General features: G+C 39.9%; 1 protein-coding gene and 1 long non-coding RNA gene across 2 annotated transcripts; both read right to left on the bottom strand.

The window, feature by feature from the left end:
• Positions 1-5,701: 5,701 nt before the first annotated feature.
• LOC124273136 lies at positions 5,702-7,151 on the bottom strand. The gene is made up of 2 exons (XR_006897559.1): positions 7,035-7,151; positions 5,702-5,864 (listed from the first exon to the last, which is right to left on the bottom strand). It is a non-coding gene; the product is annotated as an uncharacterized LOC124273136 (long non-coding RNA).
• Positions 7,152-9,232: 2,081 nt separating this feature from the next.
• On the bottom strand, positions 9,233-10,092 carry LOC124273125. The gene has a single exon (XM_046708341.1). It carries the CDS (start codon positions 9,950-9,952, stop codon positions 9,233-9,235), a length of 720 nt encoding a protein of 239 aa, XP_046564297.1. The 5' UTR covers positions 9,953-10,092.
• Between the last annotated feature and the right edge of the window lie 11,642 nt (positions 10,093-21,734).

The following is a 21,734-nucleotide window of genomic DNA, read 5'->3' as shown; positions in this document are numbered from 1 at the left end:
CGTTGTGGTATGACCTGGCTGCAAGTTCACCCTGCTGACGGACTTCTTCCAAAGTTTTGAGCTCTTTGTTGTAGACCCATTGCCTGACGGGAGGGTTCAGTCGATTCACAGTTACTGCTACCAAGGTGTCCGTTTGTACAGACATCCTATTAGTCGCCTGCTCCACTCTACTGATGTAATCAGATACTGATCTAGAAATGAAAGCTTGTTTGAGACTATTCCAGTCTGACCTGACATCGTCATTTAAGGCAAGATGCCACTGTTTTGCTGGTCCTTCTCAGAGGAAGTTCAAGCTCGGTTTTGGTCAGTACCTTGGAGTTTAACCCGCGTTTCTAGATCTGATCACCATATTGCATCCTGTTTACCTGAGCGTTAAAGAACCACTAAACTTTGTTTTTTGTTACTCTTTTAACCATTACATATGAAAGATTTGTGGTTAGTCTTATGCGGAACACCAAATTTATTCTTTAAAAACTTGTGGTTAATTAATACCGAGCGATTAAAAGTGGCCAAAAAGTCGCCTGCTTCTCTCTCGCCCGCCAACGAAACCACAGACAGGTTACGTAACTCTGTCGCCAGAGCACTGCAGTGACGTCATATGAGGAACGATTTTCAGTTAGTTGTATAGAAAGTGTGTAGCATGCTCATCATTTTGATGATTTCTCGACATCAACGACGACATGCCGAATCGTTGCTTTGTCGTCAATTGCTCCTAGGGGTCGGGCGATGGTGTCCCCATGCACAGATTTCCACAGGACCCCGCAGTTCGTGCTAAATGGGTTATGTTTGTGAGTGCGAAGTGAGCGTTGTGGAAGCCTGAAACGATATCTTACTTGTGTTCAGATCGCTTCACGGAAGTTAAAGAATCAAAACTACTTACTAGTTGTAGTAAAATATGTAAATGATTGATGACCATAAAGATTTTCCATGACACAACTTGTAACATAACGATTTCTTCCTCGGAAGTGAGGTTGTGGTCGAAGTAACAATAATATTGTAAGTAGTATTATATTGACACCACCTCGCTGCCAGGAGAGAAATTGTTATGTTATACGCTTATAATGTCATGCAAAATCCTATTGGCCATCAATAAAATAAATATTTTACTACCAGTAGAAAAGTAGTTTTGATTTTATATCTCGGTGAAAACAAACCTAAATAGCATTTATCCTCAGACTGGCGCATGTTCCCGACAGGGCGCCGCCATTTTTGAAAATCGTAAAGTCTGTTAGAATTAATGAGATTATAGTTTGTTTCATCAAGTTAGAAAATCAAAACTACTTTCTACTCGTAGTTAAATATGTATTGGAATCATAACCAAACGGATTTTGCATGACACAACTTATAACATAACGATTTCTTCCACGGAAGCGAGGTGGGGGTCGAAGTTACAATACTGCGCGATAAATTTCTTGCTACATTCACATGGTTAATGTCCACTCACCAGTATGTAGATACTAGTCAATGTGCGTCTTTATATTTGGTCTTATAATCCTAAATAGTTTGTTATCATACTTGTATGCATTTTGAAACTAAATAAAAAGCAGACGATCTGCTGATACTTATAGTGAATTTATAACAGAACTGTAATAGCTAGACATTTTATAGTTTGCCAATGTGAATCATAATCCGCACACACACCCTAGTGTATGTTGTCTGTCTCCATACACTTCACGGTGAAAACAATGATTCTGTTGAATGCTACGACAAATGAATAAAAACAAAGTGCAAATATTAAAATTAAAACAGATTAAAGTTATAGGAACAATATCAGGCCATTACCTTGTTCGAGGAATGTATCCATCAATATCCACAAAACTGTTCCAAATGATGTGTCTTTTAACAGTTTAATATACGAAAAAGTGATCAATCTTTTCAGGTATTGGTGTATAGTCTCATTGGTCACCCAAGATAGCACACCTGGCAACTAATTACATAATGTCCGCCTTTCTTTAAAAACAGTAATTTAGTTAGCCAATAATGGGCAATCAATCAATGTATTGCCGGTTAATCCTTTGAACGAAGCACGCTGTTTTTTACGCAGACACCGACACGACAGAGTGTATTCAGTATAGATTAGTAAATCTACATACATAAACACTACCTTTTGACAATTCCGCTGTGTAAGATAAAAGTAATTAATCAATCAGCGTGTTATCGGTTAATCCTTTGATCGATGTTTATAATGTTGAATATTTACTCCAGACACAAGAAATGCCAAATGGGAACCTTTGTCGGGTAATCTAAGTGTGTTACCACTAATTATACCTGTTATAAATTCATTAACTGACCATCAAGTGAATGATGACAAATAACATGTGTAGGTTTATACCACCTAACACGGGTTACAACAAGGGAGTATTAATTGCTGTATTGCATGTGAAAACTTATGGGCCGACACTGTTTTGAGAATACAAACAGATTTTTACATGACATGATCAAATATCGAGGTAAAAAAAACACAGAAATGGGATCAATTTAGATCAGTCATTATACAAATAGGGCCTAACGACACCAATCGATTTTGACGGAATCGTCTATGAAAACAAGTTGTAACTCGGAAACTAGGCAAAGCAGGAGACAAAATTAAATGACAGTAGATTGTGAGAACATATAGCTTTCATTTTCCACAACAATTGTCACGATTTCAGGTTTATACAAGCCTGTAAACAAGATAATTTACCCCCCTAAAATGTAGATGAATTCTGCATCGGCCCTCAAAGCTATTCCTCATATGACGTCACAGAGACGCGCCGCTCTGATTGGTTGAAATTTCGTTCGCGGGTGAGAATTGTGCACTGTTGTCAAAAAGGTCGATTTAAGTCAATTAAAGGTCGAAATGAGTAGTTTTAATGACGGGGTTTCATTTATAACGATGCCAGTTAGTGATTTATGTATTTGTACCCCCTAGGGTTTATGTGACCTTTAAGGAAGCTGAATGTGTGACGATGCCATGCTTGTAGATGGGACTGACAATAATACTCTTACATTTGTTGCAGTTAATGATCTTCTTCTTTGATGGGAAATTTTAATGATGTTGTTGTTGATGTTGATACTCTTGTTAACGCTGACGTCGATGTTGGTGTAGAGATTGACGTTGATACTGTTGTAGACGCTGATGATGTTGATGTTCCTCCAACAGAAAGCTGACAGCCGTATTATAAATGAAATGCTGACCTAATCAGCGTTAGACCCAGCTTACTCAATCAAGTATTATCATACTTCCAAAATCGACTGCAGTTTTTGACATGCATGTGCTCCACGCACTGTATCGAGCTGCACGTGCACAACGTGTTGCGCGGGCTCATGTCGAAACCATTGACGTCACCAAACGTAATACGAGCATGTTCGTTCAATTGAAGCTACCAATTATTGTGTTTACATCTGTATTTGTTAACACATGCAGCTCCAAAATATACACTTCTCTTCAAAAGTTTAGACTCACTGGTGTAAATATAGCCACTTACTTCAGTCAACTGTTCTAAACTAAATTTTGCAAAATATTTCATACTGTTTAAAGGTACTGTTTAAAGAATGTCATGAGTTCAGTAAATGATGTAAATCAGTGAAAATTGGCGAATTCGTAACAAAACTTTACACCAAAACGCAGCTGTACACATGCATGATATTTGCACATGCTTTTCAGTAATTTGGTGCAGTCTCTTTTTGTGACTAGTATATGTATACGAGACAGTCAGAACAGATATATTACACGTGATGGTTCTGTAAGATAATTTGAAAGTAATATTGCGGCTTCTTTAAGCCAGAGATGTGATCCAGGGTCCGGCATCACTTCATCAGCACGGATGACACGATGTATGAAGACACGTCCTGATTTCTCCCCTACTAACAGGTCGCCTGGGAGGCACTGTCCAACACATGAAGCATTAAATATTCCTTGGCGTCAAGTCAAATCCCCGTGGTTGAGAACAAAAATATATCACAAAATAATTCCTGACTCCGTGTTAACACTACGTTGTTTTTATTTCCTAAATTTAATAAATAGATGAGATATCAGCTCATAACACCCCTGTCCGTGTCTCATGTGAATTGTAACCCTCGAGATAAAACAGGTTTTGCTGGTCGAATTATCTCGGCGACACATCTGAAAAACGCAACACAAAAACGTTAATGACAGGTTCTCAGACACTTAGACAACGAGGTCAAGGTCGTACTAGATAAAACATATGTTTGCCTCCATTAGCCTCGGGTGTATGTGTCAGATCCACCTCTGGAGACTCTTTAATGTGATGCCATACATCTAGCGTTCAGATTATGTCACAACAAAATTCTGAATACATAAATCTGATGCGGCACACAATTCGTCGGAGGTAATAAATATTCACATTACGATTATTCTACAAATATATTCTTGAACCGAGCAATCTTGTGTGTGCAGAGATTGGCGCCCGTAGACCGCCCTTGGATGTCACAAATTGTATCATTTGGGTTTACAGTTATGTCGATTTTAAACTAACGATTAACAATCGATCTCTCTTCTGAAATCTGAAATCATGACACGACTTTAATTCGATGAGCGACCGACTCTGGTAACGAGGTTAATTCAGATCTTTAATACAGAAACTATCATACCTGCAGCCTGACCACAAATAAGGGAAAGTTCAGTCGCCAGTTCGATTCCCCACATGGGCGATCTGCGTGACCCTCAGGTGTGTTGCTGATGGGATATTGCTAAAGGGAAGATTAACACCAACTCATTCACAGAACAAAAGGAACTGTCATATAGCCACATTTCATTGAGACTTGTTTACGCACTCACAGAAAACAAAACTTATTGCAACAACAGGCATGCTCCCGTGAATGAGTATGTGCTTACTTTTACCAATGTCGGTACGTAAGTCCAAACCTTCATGGTCAATTTAGCACTACCAAACTTTTAATCGTAGAATACTTGTTATTTTTAATAATGGCTAAAACTTACCACAATCGCCAGCGTAAGTCTCAAAACTTTCAAAGTCAATTTCAACTTACTAGGATTTTTAAATTCTCCGTACACACCATGCAATGATAACATTACCAATTCACTAACAACAAACATCACTAGAATATTGGCCCGGTCGCAGTGTCGACACGCGGCAGTTTATTACAAATATTGCAAACAGTGTGACATCAACACACCAACCTTCAAAATACACTTCCCTCCTTCAACATTACATCATCAGGTGTGGAACCGCTGCCCGACACGTAAACAGAGATCAAAAACTGCATTCAAGAGAAAATTACTCTGGACCGTGTTCTCCCGACGAAGTCAGCGGCACCTTTCTGGGGAGTTTACAGCTTAACCTTTGATGTACTGAGCATGCCATAAATACAAATTATGATGTATACTGTACAACATAGCACATGAGGGAAACAATCCTCGTCCAAACAGACCACGTTCAAAGTGAACTCGTATTATCAAGGCTCGCCAGCCTAGAACACAGATAATACACCTCTCTCATATACATGCAAATCAAGTATCTGCTTAGCTGCATTACAATACTTATATTACGAATTATCATAACTCAACAAAGAGTAAGCAAACACGTAAATTCACACTATAGGCGTACCATAAAAGCTCACTAGCCGACCCGACCATACCAAAAACAGGTAAATCAACTGTATGCTGAGCTGCATTGCAAAACATATTTCGTATTCTCTCGGCTCAACAGCCAAACAGACAAAAAAAAAAAAAAAAAAATATATGTACACAATAAACGTATTATAAAGACTCGTCAGCCTACGCTTCTGAACGAAGAAACTTTAATGCATGATTAGGCTCACTCGCCAACACGACCATACCATACACAGGTCGACCCGACAAGGGAACATCCACTCACACGAGCATCACGTCAGATTACAATCTGAAAATAGAAATCATATTAAGATTTTGCAACACTCAAAGAAACAAACACTGTAATATGAACACTGCCGTGGTAATTAGCGAGAGAGAAGACCTACTGTCATACACCCCTATATATACCCCTAGATCACCCGGTGTAATTACCTCCCTTTACCATTGCATACCACTACGGAGAAAGTAGTTTCTCTCTTATTCACAATGCATTCAACCGAGAGAAACATCATTTCTCCGTACACACCATGCAATGATCACATTACCAATTCACTAACAACAAACATCACTAGAATATTGGCCCGATCGCAGTGTCGACACGGGCGGAGCCTCAAAGAAAGTCTACAGTCCAAGAGACAGAGAAACTGAAAGTCTTCTCTGTAAATTATCTTTAATGTAACCATCCTTTGCGTTTTCACTTCTCCACCGGCCATGTCTCTTAAACAGTCTATCGTGCACACCCTTGTTTGTCGCTGTTGTTGCTCCACCACTCCTTAAACTATGCAGTCCATAATTCCTGATATCACTCACAAAGGGAGCAAAGGCATCAATGAAAAGCTCTCTAAGACGAGTATATGACATTGGGGAATCATTTTTCTAAGTATATAACCATTCTTAGTCTTGGTAATGCTTCTGAAAATATATTCATCAGATGAAGGCAAAATACTTGAAATCTCAAGATATTTCTCCAAACATGAAACTGGGCATAGCTTAGAATTTGTCCTACCAATAACAATCCATGAACCATCCCTGTATATATCAGTCTTGGATTGCTCAATAAATAACATTATATGAGACTCATAGAATTCAATGTCGGAACGTCTGATGTGTAATAACTCTGATGATCTCAAGAAACCTGAATAAGCTAGAAAACACATACACACAATTCTCACATCACAAAGCGTGGGATGAGACATACATACATCATACAACTTTTCCAATAAAGCAGGTGTTATGGGTTCCTTTTTAGAAACAGATTTAGCCAATCTCCTTTTGGCTGCTTCCAATACATTTTTAACCAACCCATTATCAGTGGGACTTTGCAATCCTACTACAACATGAGCATGCCGAATGCCATAAAACGTTGTCTGCACAGAAGCAAACGAATCACTCTTCTGAACAACAGACACCAAATAAATTGCACAGTGCAAGGGGGCAATAGGTAAACTTGTAGGCATACCACAAGATTGCGCCCACCGTTTCCAGGCCTGAAAACCGTATCTGTACTTCCGCGACGTAGACTCAGCTCTACATTCGCTCAACAACTCTGGTAAACCTGTCACCAGTCCCCTCACACCAGGGGGGTAACGCCTTCATCTCCTCTCCATAAGCACAAGATATCACACCTGTAACACGCAATATACAAAATCAACATTTGCTAAAATCAACTCGCAGAGTCCTGTTCACCAAACAAACCGCCTCTTATCCTGGAAGGCACATAACTTTGTTTAGTTTTGGGTAAATACATGTATTCTAACACCTGAGGGATAAACAAATAGCTACATGTGATAAGTGGCCAAAAACAAGCCGAATACCATTCAGGTACTACAAGAGTGCCTCTCGCCCGACACTCAGCCATGTGTCTCAAAGTCCTCGGTATCATACCAACAGGGGGGTACAACCCAATTCATGACGTCACTCCAACTAACTGAAAAACAGTCCACTGCAGAACATCCTGGATTATAATATCTGGAATTAAAACATGACAAGTTTGCATTGTACCAAGATGCGAATCTATCCACATCATGAGGGCCCCATTTGTCATCTATCCGTTTGAATACATGTGAGGCAATAGCCCAATCATCATAGTCAAGTATCTTACTCAGCATATCTGCCACTGCATTCTCTGCACGCGGGATCCACTGCATACTCAGAGCAACATTTCGCGTTGAACACAACTCAAATATATCAAGAGCTATTGACTGTAAATGGGGCTTCATACTTCCCTTGTCCACTATAGTTACCACATTCTGATTGTCAGTACACCACATAATCCTACGATGCTGCATTTGATGAATAAAGCTTTTCAAAACAAGATAAACAGCTTTCAACTCTCTCCAAGTTGAACTTTTCCTAGCCTCTTCTTCTGACCACTGGCCATGGGAAAAAGCCGAATCCATCTCTACACAATAGCCTCCATATCCAGTGTCACTTGCATCGCTGTACACGACACGACTCACAGTGGAACTTTTAATCAGCACTGTACTCGACAGACGAGGAATGTTATCAATCCAATACCTTAACTGATCAACACTAAGCACCGACAGATGAACTTTTCTGTTCCAAGATTGAGCTGACAAAATATCAATACTCAAAAACCTCGTCATGAGTTGAACTACATTCCCCATCACTAATTTCATAGCGATTATCTGTCCGACCACCGCTGCAATCAAACGCACTGGCTGATTAAAACGTTTATTACTCAACAGAAATTTCAAATTTGCTACAACCTTATCCAACTTCCTCTGAGGAACAGATAAACGCAACTGTCGCGTGTCTATGTGGAAACCTAACCACTCTACAGACTGAGAGGGAGCCCACAGTGATTTTTCAACCTTCGGAACAAAACCAGACTTGATCAAGTCTCCTTTCACCGCCTCACCAGACACACGAGTGATATGCTCAGACTGCGCTGACAAGATACCGTCATCTAAAAACGTGACTACCCTTTTTCCTTCGAAACGCCACTTTTGACCAACTGTCGTGTAATCTTTGTAAACACATAGGGCGCTGATGTAAGCCCGAAAGGTAAAACCATAAACTTGTAATACTGTTTCTCTTGTAATGCGTTTACCCAAGCAAAGCCTAAAAATTCGGTATGACCCTCAAAATGTCTACATGATGATAAGCTGAATGTATATCGAACTTAATCAGCCAGTCATTGAGGTTAATGTACTCAAGCGCAGATTTCCAGTCTTCATATTTAACTGACTTTTGTTAATAAACTTGTTCACTCGAGACAGATCTAAGATTAGACGCTTTTTCCCCGAAGACTGAATAGACACAGAAAGTGGATTTACTGTATAGGGTGGAGCATCACACTCAACAATCAAGTGTTTTTTGTGCAACTCTGAAATAGCCTGACTGACAAAATCTGAATGTTCCAACGCCGACTTGTTATTTCGTAAATCCATCCTCGGCGGTCTGGAAATGAAAGGAATTTTGTATCCTTTGTCTATAATGTCTATAACAAATTGTGAAGCACCTGTACTATGCCAGAATGCAATACTAGACTTTAAACGACCCTTCACTATGATTTCCGCTGACCCCTGTTCATATTCATAAAAATCATGAGTGAGAGCATTATCATAATCAATATCATCATTGTCTAAGCGTACTTCAAAGTTAGACTTAACTGACAAATCTGTATCGTCCTGTCTATGAGACACTGGTAGCTGTAGCATTGGCTGCTGACGTGGCTCTGATCGTGCTGGCTGTACGGTAGGGGCACTCTCTGACATAGTGCGAGAACTCCCCGCAGTGGTGGCATGAACCCTGTCGGGAACCTTTGACACGAAAAGACTGCACGACTGGAACACTGTGCACAGGAGTATGCACAGGTAGAGCGTGTTGTGCGTGCGACGTAACACTTGGTCTCCGGGTAAAGCTCGAGCTCCATACGGGGATCTCCGGTTTTGTTTGGCTTTTAAGCTTCTTGACTGCCTTAAGTTCTGCTTTCTCAATTTTCTTGTCATCATCACTATCATCAGCCAACTCGTTAGAAACGTAATTTTTCACTGTCTCCCAGCCCCCTTCCGATGAGTCCGCAATTTTAATCAATTTATTTCTCTTTTCTAGTTTAGATATAGCCGCTTCAATATACTCGGAAACATCTTCACCATTCACACCGTATTTAGCTTGCCTTGCTGTGAATAAATCCTCCAGAACTTCAGAGTTGACATTAAACTGAATTCTGTTCCCTTCACGAGACCATGAATATTCTGTATCAGTCTTCAATTTTTTCAACCCCTTGGCCTGCTCGATGAATTCTTCTCTCAAATGCGATAGCTTTTCGTCAAACACAGCTTCAAAGTCTCGTTGATTGTCAAGCCTTTTCAAAATGGCGTCAAGTTTTGCCGCGGTTGAATCCTCAGACATGATTGCTGCGTAACAATATGAACACTGCCGTGGTAATTAGCGAGAGAGAAGACCTACTGTCATACACCCCTATATATACCCCTAGATCACCCGGTGTAATTACCTCCCTTTACCATTGCATACCACTACGGAGAAAGTAGTTTCTCTCTTGTTCACAATGCATTCAACCGAGAGAAACATCATTGTAGTATTCTTGTTATTTTGATTTTGGCTAACATTTCTTACAATCACCAACAGCTGAAGGGATGATGTAAATCCAATTAGGGTCCATGCAGGTAGCAAAAGTCCCCATGGTCTCTAGTTTGGTGATCTACATTCAGATGTTAGAGATCTATAGCCAGTTTTTATATTGTATTGTCCAAATAGTGCTATTAGTTTTAATTTTCCACACTAATTTTAGTTGTAATTGTGATATTCTAGTTGTTTTACTGTCCTTCGTCGACAGGTTTTCATAATATACATCTATTCAATTTCAATGTCACATGTGTTCTCGTCACGATATGGCTGAAATATTGCCGATGTGACGTTAAATAATAACTCACTCACTCACTCACCTTAGTCTTACACTGACTGCGTCTTCTCTTCACATATTCATAAGAGTTAACTCCACCTTGTAACTCTTTCTGGTAAAACATACAAGAATCCCCCTAAAGCTAACTTATCCTTCCCTCTCTGACTTGGAATCCACTCCATGGTGGTGAAATGACTGACAGCACAGTTTCTTAGATAACCATTTTTTTACTAAAGGCGCTGTTTGTTGATATAATTTAATTAAGTTGTTATCTTAATTAAGATGTTGTTTTAATCCATTTACATTGTGTTCATGGATTTAATTAGGAGATAAACGTACTGTGTTTGGAAATTAGATGAATATTAGACCGAATTGATAGTCTCTAAATTTCATTTGAAGCCGAACGCGTAGCGTGAGGTTTCAAATGATTTATTTAGAGACTATCAATTCGGTTTAACATTCATCTAATTTCCAAACACAGTATGTTTATCTCCATTCTACCATAACCGATTTAACATCGAACTTCCTCGTCCTGCGGAAGACACGGCGTAATCCGGCATGGGACGAGAGGCGAATTGAACTCGTCTGTGAAGGGAGTGGTAGGTGCCGTTCGCATTTTTTGTTAACATTGCAACATAAAAATTATTCTGTCCAAAGAAAACAAACTACTGTTTACTGAATGCAATAATGTAACACCTAAGGGCTTGGTTTTTATAATCATAACTCCACACGACTGAAACCAGCCTATTGTTTTGTGTGCCGTCTTACTGTACCCCCCCCTGGCCACACTATAATGGAATCGTCTGACCTTCTTATTTTCTTGGAAGTAGACAGTTACGCAACCGTTTGAAATAGCGGACGAGCCCGTGTTTATATTTTGCGAAAGGTTGAAATTCGAACTGACAGTGGAAAATACTTGACTGACTGTCGAACCTGAACCCTGCAGAATCGAAGAATACATCCTTTTCTGATCGACCTATGACCTGTAACTCATCAAAGACTGTTGATTTTTATGACCGGCGAGTGTCGATCATGATTTCACGTACGTGCCTCGACCCCGGCATGCGACGAAAGAGTGCCAGTGCTGCTTTGTGTACATGCGACTAACTTGGGAATCCTTGGAACATTGTTCTCATCATTTGGGACTGGATTGTGGCCAAGCTTTTCAAAGTGTACGAACATAGCAGTGACAGCCTTGCTGGGAAGGTGGCAGAGAGCGGATTTCTCGTGGTTCAATTTTTGACATTTTGAACGATGCAACGGGACATGTAGAGTATGAGTGGCCTAAATTTTGTGTTTCGCCTGACCGTTATCTTGCGAATTTCTCATTCTAAACGGAAACAAATATATCATTTACCAGGTAGGTAAATATTTACGAACGTTTTGCCGCACAAATAGGGATAGATAGGGATGTATTTTTACAAGGTTTTCTGATTTATATGTTAGATATTGACATATAATATTGTACTTATGACACCTTCAAAATGTTCTGGTTAAATCCAACTTTCAAGTGTGTACTTTAGTATGCAAGGCCGTTTTTGTTCGCTCTCCCAAAAGAGCACTCGGACGTGTCTTTCCAAGGCTTGGTGTTGAAGTTATATGTGTTATGTTGACGTTGAGGTGTACAGAGACATGAAAACGTCTAATGAAAAGTGTGATGTTGTAATGCCGGTAGAGTGTGGCCCACAGGTGCATATACTTTTGTCTATTGAAGTAGCACGGTAGCAGCAATGACGTGACAGGTATACCTGCGAGGATAGCTTATACAACAGGTGTCACACACCGTCTAGACATACCCGTGGGGGTTGTCAGGGTAACACGAAACTACTCTGTTGTTTCGCCGACAGGCATGCTTATATTGTAGCGTTAATTCCAGCTGATTAACAACGACGCAACGTCATATGGGAAAAGTGTTGGTTCAGAGGGAGTTCAGAGTTCTGAGTGAGTTGAGTTGAGTTGAGTTGAGTTAGTGAGTGGAGAATCAACTTAATTCTGTATCTGATGAAGACTGCTTGTTAGATGACAGAACTCACTTTCTTAGAAAGATACGACACGGTCATGTTGGAATTTTGTTTCACAATCGTGGGAGAGATGGTGTGGTTCCCAATAACCTCATGTTGGCTATATAAACTACAAGGATGTGTTTGTTTTGTTGTTCAACGGCAACATTACAGCCATATGACGTCAGTCTGAAAATACTTATATACTGAACCAGACAATCCAGTGATCAACATCAGCATGCTACGCATCGATCTACGCAGATCTGGGATACCATGACATGTGTCATCCAAGTCAGCGAGCCTGACCATCCGATCCCGTTAGTCGCCTCTTACGTCAAGCAGGGTTGCGAAAAACCAGTTCTAGCCAAGCTCTTCACGGGTTAAACTATAAAGATATTTACATACATGACTTACATACATGATTTCTGTTTGAGTTCGTGATGCCGAGATAGAAGAGACCAGCGAGGGCCTGGTGTTAAACCCGTGACGATTCCGATTAGAAATGGAACCCATGCTTGTGGTGAGATCGGGTGGATCAGGTTGGCTGACTTGGTTGATGCATGTCATCGGTTCCCAATTGTGCAGATCGATGCTCATGCTGTTGATCACTGGATTGTCTGGTCCAGACTCGATTATTTACAGACCGCCGCCATATAGCTGGAATATTGCTGAGTGCGGCGTAAAACTAAACTCACTCACTCACTCACTCACTGGACTTTATAGACCGTCATCATAGCAGTGTATGAAATAAGCCAAAAGCCAAGCCAGACATCAGGGCTTGTAACTTCAAAATGTTACCAGACCAAAATGGATTAACCAGACCAGACACCAAGATATGTATGGAACATCTAAAAGTTTTACCCAGACCATCGGGCTGGCTAGCTGTAAATCTAGACCGTCCGTCAGAAATGTAGCCCGTCTCGGGCGGTTGGACGGGCCTCATTTCATACACTGGTCATAGCTGCAAAAACATTAATGGACATTAGAACTTATACGAGTGACCAAAAACAAAGATTTCTTTGTAATGACAAGACACCATCGCGGCTTCCACATTCAAAACAGCCAGCGTAATCCCAGCTATGAATCAGTCATCGTGTTGGACAATGTCGGGAGTCAAGTCACTCCATACTTCGTGATGCATTCATTAGGACACCAATGACGCAAAGGACAATGGCGGCAGGAGAACGTTGGAGATAAAAGGAAATGAATATTCTTGCCTATTCAACATTCCAGTGTATAAGCGCTTCCTGAACGTGCCGTTCGAATTCAACAGTTCGAAAATGATTGAGAGCCGTGAACAGTACATAAACCATCCATTGATAAACGTATGTCATGAAATGCTTTCTCTATTGAACAAATTTTATGGATAACAACACTTACTTCTTTATTTCGTGAGTGCGACGTTTCGATAGATTCTTGTACCGCTGTCAAACCGGACAACGGTACAACCTGCTTGACAGCGGTACAAGAATCTGTATCGGAACGTCGCACTCACGAAATAAAGGAAGCTGTTTTCCAAAAAGTATTGTACTTCCCAATTTCTAAAATGTCACTCAAAGAAATACATGATTTCTACTGAAAGAAATGTCATTGTACACTAAGTGACAAACTCATATGGGAATACAGGAATCAGAATCGATCACCATGACGTTTTGTATATGCCAATATTGGTTGGTCTCTAGTTCTTTACATCAGATGACCTATCGACCATCGTGAGAAAATATACAACTGTCCCTCGGGTGCTAGTGGACAAGCATTAAGGAACCGGTTTACGGTCTGAGTGGTAGACAGGGTTATCTCCCATTCATAGTCAGATCCAGAGAGGGGTGTTCCAGGGGGTGCCCCAACCCCCTCCCCCCTGTTCTGAAAGTTTATTAAATGACCATTGGAACTCGCGTGATATTGAAGTGTTTTGACATGACATGCACTGGCAGATATACCGCTTCTAGAGACTACTTTAAGAACCAGACGCATGATTGCCCACGATACCACAGACAATGGCATTTGGCATTACAAGAACTGCTTCAATGTGTCCCCAGATTGGTGAATTAGTTTTATTTTATGTAGCAGATATCCAGCAATATGACAGGTGAGGGGTCGAATCAGGACTAGGCTGTCCACCCTCCGACATATCTCATGACTGAATTCAGTTGTTGGCGATCTATAGCCCGTTTTTATATTGTATTGTCTTCGTAAATAAAATAGTTTTACATGTTCATGTTAGTTTTAGACTCCATCTGTTATCCTCTAGTTACTTTACAGTCCTTCGATGACTGATTATTTAGCAACTTAAATTTATTGTTTATGTAAAACATGTCTCGTCACTATATGGCTGAAATATTGCCGAGGTGACGTTAAATTTTAACTCACTCACTCTCATGATTGAATGAGCCCCGATCTTAAGCCTTTGGAGCATTTCTGGGACACGTCGTGTGCAATAAAGGGATCCTCCTGTACAGAACCTAGCCCAATTTGAAGCTGCTTTACACGAGGAATGGCGTAGACTGGCCCTTCAGAGGACCAGGCGGCTGACAGGGCGTATGAGGAGGAGAGTGCTGGCTGTCACTATACACCCGTTCTCACTAATAAGGTACAAACGCATTCTAAAAAAAGTGAAAAATTTACTTTTCAGTTGACTTGAATTGGTTTGGTTTTCTGATAAAGGACCATATGAAGTATGATTTCCCAAAGTTTGCACCACACCAGTTCTATGTTGAAGATGCTGTGATGTTGTGAATAAAGGACCCATCTGGGTGAAACAATCTCTCAGATACCTATGTTACAGGTTTTCAATAGCGTCTTCATCAAATATATTATGTTTGCTATGTGCTTAAACCCGACTGGCGTTGAAGCTGTTTATATGTACTCACGGACGAATTGGTTATATTGTCTTTTAAAAAATCCAATCAATGAATCTTGGTAGATCACTAAAGCGACTTGATATGCTTTTCCCTGACATTTCAATCAATTCAGACAACAAAAGAGTGTTGTCTCTGATTAAAATTAAAGACATATCGACAGATTAATGTTTTATTGCCAGAAACAAAATACAACATGTTGTTTTTGACCATGAAACATCTCAAATCTGTATTATCAATTACACTTGAGGATTTGTGGTCTTTACAGACTGTACCGAAAGTAACGTAAGTATCAATTTTTAGCAACATGAATAAATTATCAATTTTAAACAGTAACATGGCCTTTGAAAATGGCATTAAAGAAGACACTCTGACCTGGCCTTATCAGTCACTTTACCATACATTTTTAATGACTGTCATTTTTCACTTGCCTTTAAGTGTGAATAAAGACAAAACTCGAATTTTATCCGGAACAGAAGTACTTTTGTCTGAAAATGTAAAAACAATCTTATTTTTCCATAAATAAATCACTGTGCCTGACAAGAGATTAGTTCAGATAACAAAAGATGAATTAAACTCGACATGCCCCACTGGATACGCTTTCAAACATAGTAACGTAGGTATCACTTCCAAACGTCTTAACAGAAGGCATAACGCACAATCAGTTTACTTTTACACCGTATGTTAACAAAATTCTACGAGGAAAATGGCACCTAAGGCGGTTCTGAAACATCTAAACCATTTCACACCACTGTATCAATAATAATAACCTCAACCAACTCCCGGAGTAACGTATGTATCGTTTACGAAAAGCTACAGCAGACTTCCTCCTGAAACATATCCTCTCGTAAACTAATTTATGCTTTAACTGAAGCTTCAGCCCATACTCTTAACTCAGTTAAATTTGAAACCACATACAAAGCCAACATGTAAACGACAACACACCCAAAAGTCACAAGTTTGATGCAAAGAGTTTATAAATAGCAGCAGACGACATAGACCTTGTCAACACACTGGTGACTGTGAATTTGTCAAATTATCAACTTCTGAATTTGTAGAAATCAAGCTTTCAACTATATTACATCATTATCATTTCAAATTAAAGTTTACCATTTATCATGCTGAAGATCTGCCTTTGAATGTTTAGCTGGATACTACTTGTAACGTTATTACTTGTAACGTTACTACTTGTAACGTTATTACTTGTAACGTTACTACTTGTAACGTTACTACTTGTAACGTTACTACTGGTAACGTTATTACTTGTAACGTTACTACTTGTAACGTTATTACTTGTAACGTTACTACTTGTAACGTTATTACTTGTAACGTTACTACTGGTAACGTTATTACTTGTAACGTTACTACTTGTAAAGTTATTACTTGTAACGTTACTACTTGTAACGTAACTACTTGTAACGTTACTACTGGTAACGTTATTACTTGTAACGTTACTACTTGTAAAGTTATTACTTGTAACGTTACTACTGGTAACATTACTACTTGTAACGTTATTACTTGTAACGTTATTACTTGTAACGTTATTACTTGTAACGTTACTACTTGTAACGTTATTACTTGTAACGTTACTACTTGTAACGTTATTACTTATAACGTTACTACTGGTAACGTTATTACTTGTAACGTTACTACTTGTAACGTAACTACTTGTAACGTTACTACTGGTAACGTTATTACTTGTAACGTTACTACTTGTAAAGTTATTACTTGTAACGTTACTACTGGTAACATTACTACTTGTAACGTTATTACTTGTAACGTTACTACTTGTAACCTAGGTATCACATCTTGTAAAGAGACCTAGGCGAAAATCATGAACCCTTCACAGCGGAGTAAATGTGTTTTTTTGCATTTACTAAGGCATAATGTAATAACCATCATATCAAATATTTACCTCGGAGTTTCTGTTGAAATGCTGACAAGCTCTACGTATCAAAGGGTATCAAAAGATTCGAGTCTAATCAAGAACGCGGTGGAAACATGATGCTACGTCTTATTAAAAGTACAATCTAAAAAGCAATGGCGTCTTTTAAATTTAAAAGCGAGAAAAGTTCTAATGTCTGTCATTTGTGTCAAGATCGTTTAGTTAAGAGTCAAAATCGGGATTCAGTCGACTTACAGAAATAACAATAAAGAATTGGTAAGTTTCATGATTGGTGATCGATAGGCCAGTCATCCATGATTATGTTTACATTACGTTTCAATCGATTACATGCGATGGTAGCGTAGCGTTCGGCAAAGCAAGCGGGTGGGGTATACCCAAGTGTCCGGCCTTGTCATAATGTATTGCACTAACGTCTTTGAGTGGTATTTTAGAAGTTGGGAAGTACAATACAGAACAAACTTTATGGATAACAACTTCTTTTTAAATAGAGTGGTCTGACATCACCATTCTCGCTAACAAACAAACAGACTTCACCAAACGCAAGCTCACCGAAGCCATCCACATTAAACGCCAAAATCCCACCATCAACCGAGACCAAGGGTACTTCATTCCATCCGCTTATGATGCACTCATCCACCAAGCCCAATCTACTGTATAAACTCTGCTGTATAACATCTCATTATTATTTGTACATCATTGTCCTTTGTCAACTCCCTGACTTCATCAGCTTTCTGCCTAGCCAGTTATGTTAATTATGTTGTTGGCCAACAACTGTATGTAGAACACTCTGGAGTCTTTCAACATTCAATTTATGCTGAAATGCCGACTTTATGGACATTTTTGTATATAATCTACCTCAAAATTATCTATACCAAATATCTGAGTGACGTAACCTCCCAAGCTGTAGCCTCCACCGGTGTGCTTGGAGAGCCACGACATACAATGGACACCAATCAAGCCCGCATTGTGTACATCAGGGACAAGCTCACAGCTCTTAACACTGGTCAGAGTGGTGATGTAACACATGGTGGAAAGCAGAAGTTAGACAGACTACCCCAATCAACATTTGATCTGCTATGTAGTCTCGGCATTGCTAAATGCAAGAAAACTAGGAGAGGCAAGAAAAAACCCAAGCCGACAAGGAAAGGTGCTACTCATGAGTTGAAGATCATCTGTTTGAATGTGCGTTCATGTCGTCAGAAAGCAACTGATATTCATGAACTTGTTATTGATAGTAATGTGGATATATTAGCCTTGACAGAGACACGGCTATATTCCCAGGGTGATGAAGCCTACATCGAAGTGATGACACCACCGGGCTATGTCTTTCACTCCTTTCCGCGCACAAAGTCTAGAGGTGGTGGCATAGGTTTTATCACTAGGAATTATCTTGCTAAAAAAATATCTTTTAAACCTATGAACTATAAATCTTTTGACTGTGTTGAACTCAGATTAGTTACAACCAACTCGTCTGCTGTTGTTGTGTGTCTGTACAGGCCACCGCCAAGTAAACGAAACAATCTGTTAATTTCTGACTTTTTAAAGAATTCCCGGATTTATTATGAGCTTTCACTGGCTGTCTCAGTGATGTATCTTTAATGGGAGACTTCAACTTCCACTATGACGATAGTTCGGACATTCATGCAGGCAAGCTTAAAATGCTGTTAGATGAGCATGGTTATTGCCAGCTGGTGGATAGACCAACACATCGCCGTGGCCACATCTTAGACTGGGTTGTTGTGCGTAGTGATGTGAGTCTACTGTCATTAGATACAGTTCAGGACTGTGCAGACCTGTCAGACCACCACGCTGTAGTATGTAACCTCAAAGTCTCTTGTCCTAAACCACCCAAACGTGGTCATTCAAGACCGGTCTAAAAACATTCTTATTTAAACAAGCTTTCCTTTAATGTGTCCTTTCCGTTGTCAGAGAGAAGCGCAAAGGGTCCTTTCGGAGATTTGCGCTATATAAATGCTATCCATTATTATTCTTTGTTACATTGTTTCATTCAGTATATATATACTTCCCCCCCTTCTTTATGTTCCATTCCTGCTTGACAACGGTACAAGAATATGTATCGAAACGTCGCACTCACGAATAAAAGAAGTTGTTATCCATAAAGTTTGTTCTATATTGTATTGTACTGTGTAGCATTTCGAGTCGGGGGTCATCTCAGAAAACTATTTGTTTAATTGTTAATCTTCGCAAAGACACGAGGGACTGTGGCTCGATGGTCTGGTAAAAGTTTTAGATGTTCCATATATCTGAGTAAATTTACCATTTTTGGTCTGGTTAAATCCATTTTGGGCTGGTAACATTTTGAAGTCTGGCTGGGTTTTTGGCTTATTTCATACGCTGTATTTAGGATAACACGGGTCAGAAAAACGCATGTTTTTCTATCGTGGTCACCACGGAAAGTTTCATGTACATGTTGAAAGCCCATCATTGCAAAAATACCGCGGTGCTTAATAAGTTCTTTGTGTATATATCATGCACAACGGTTCAGCCATTCTGGTATTTACACGCAATCAATCGACATTTACCATATTTAGTGGCCTGTTGCCAAATGCATAGGTTCCTTGGTAACAATTCCTCACGTGCAATAAATGCTAAGTTGCTAACTGATATCATTTGACGCAGAGGATCAGCAAAGTGGTTGAACGTCAAGGAAATAATTCACTTTGACCAAAATGTCATCACAGCGATTTAGGTTAATGTATGTCGGTATGAGGTTATCACTTTGATGTTTCAGCAGAAACTTAACAGAAGGACAAAATTAATATTGACCTTAACATTAAAATAAATGGATAGAACTATTTACCAGGTGCACGGTCATTCTCTGTATGCGTTTTGCAAGTGCTTGCAAAGACATATAAAAAACCCGCCGTTTTAACTACAAGTAATAACTGTTCTCCGTATCGGAAATGCTAAATCTCGACAAATCCCGTCTTTTCAAGGAATATTAAACTAATGTCGAGCATGAGCTGTGAATCGCCCCGTTCTCAAAAAGTGTCTTTTATTATTTACGACAGAAGGTTTCAAGTTCTTACAAGCGCCCCTAATATAACTACTGTCTTTCAAGTATAACCAAAGAGTGTTGACAAGTCGCAGTGCCGAATGTCAGCTGCGTGCTAATGATCTCTTGTCAACGTGTTGCAAGGCTGCTTATCGTCAATTGTACATCGATAAAACATCTTTTAAACATTACTATACCAGCACTTAGTATCCTGGGACGACCTTCAGACACTCTGGAAATATCGACATCAAGGATCACACGAAAATATATAATACAGTAACACCAGAGAATAATCAGTGTTGATTACCCGCTACGGCAGACTGTCTTGGGCGCTGAAGGCACAATGGTGGCGACAAGAATGGATCATTATAAACAGGTGGCGACATTTCATCTCCAAGGATGGCTTCACCACTGGCTAATACATAAGAAAAGTTAGCATATTAAAGTGCGCCATTCTGAAAAGACTTTTCGTGTCCTTTGTGAATACAAACTTTAAATATACTACTCACAATTTGATAGGGATCACACGTCAAGAGTGGTTAATCCACGGCAAACGTTGGAAAAGATATAACAAGACTTCTGTAAAGAGTCAACTCATTTAATGGTTCAGAAATTCATTGAAATTCGACTGTTTTGAGCGTTTAATGTTAAAGAGTGCACTGCATTCCAAAATTGCATTTGATCATGAAAAGGCGAACAATGGCAAGCTGGATACAGAGAGGTGTCTTTTGATTTTATTCATTTCAAAATTAATGTCAATAATGGGTATAGCCTCCCTGTGCCTGAACGACAGACGGTTCATGCTGTCAATAAGAACCGTGATGCTCCCAATTGGAAGATTATTACATTCCTCGACCAGGGCATTTCAGACTTCTTCTGGAGTCCCGGGTTGTGTCCGACATCCGGAAATGGCTACCCGCAGCATGTTCTACACGTGTTCAATAGGGTTTAGGTCCGGCGAGGGCGCGGGGCATTCCATACGGACAATTGTTTCCTGTTCCAGAGACTGGTCCTCCACCCTAGCACGATGGGGACGGGCGTTATCGTCCATCGAGATGAACTCTGGACCAACGGCACCAGCGTAGGGTCTCACATACACACTAAGGATTTCATCCCTGCACCGTACGCCTGTCACCGTGCCCCTTCCCATGACATGCAGATCAGTTTTTCCGATTCTGCTGATTCCTCCCCAGACCATGATGGATCCTCCCCCATAACAATCGTGTTCGCTATGATTAGCATCGTTCAACCTTTCCCATTCTCTTCGTCACAACCGTTGCCTTCTGTCAGTAAAGTCCATTCTCATTAACTGCCCAGTCGTTATGTGTCCAAGTGAAATGGGCAGTTATCAAAAAGCCCGAGGTCTTCCATTAACTGCCCGACGAAGGCTTCTGCAAATGATAATGCCCTCAAAAATAGCATTACCGTTATTATTGCTAAAATACATGGAATTTGTGTTGAAAAGAAAAAGGAAACAATGAAGGAATCGGA

Source organism: Haliotis rubra, unplaced genomic scaffold (genome assembly GCF_003918875.1).
Source record: "Haliotis rubra isolate DU_JTF1 unplaced genomic scaffold, ASM391887v1 Scf177, whole genome shotgun sequence".
Classification (NCBI taxonomy): Eukaryota; Metazoa; Mollusca; class Gastropoda; order Lepetellida; family Haliotidae; genus Haliotis; species Haliotis rubra.
The sequence above is the reverse complement of the archived record's forward strand: the minus strand, read 5'-3'. Positions and strand labels throughout refer to the sequence as shown.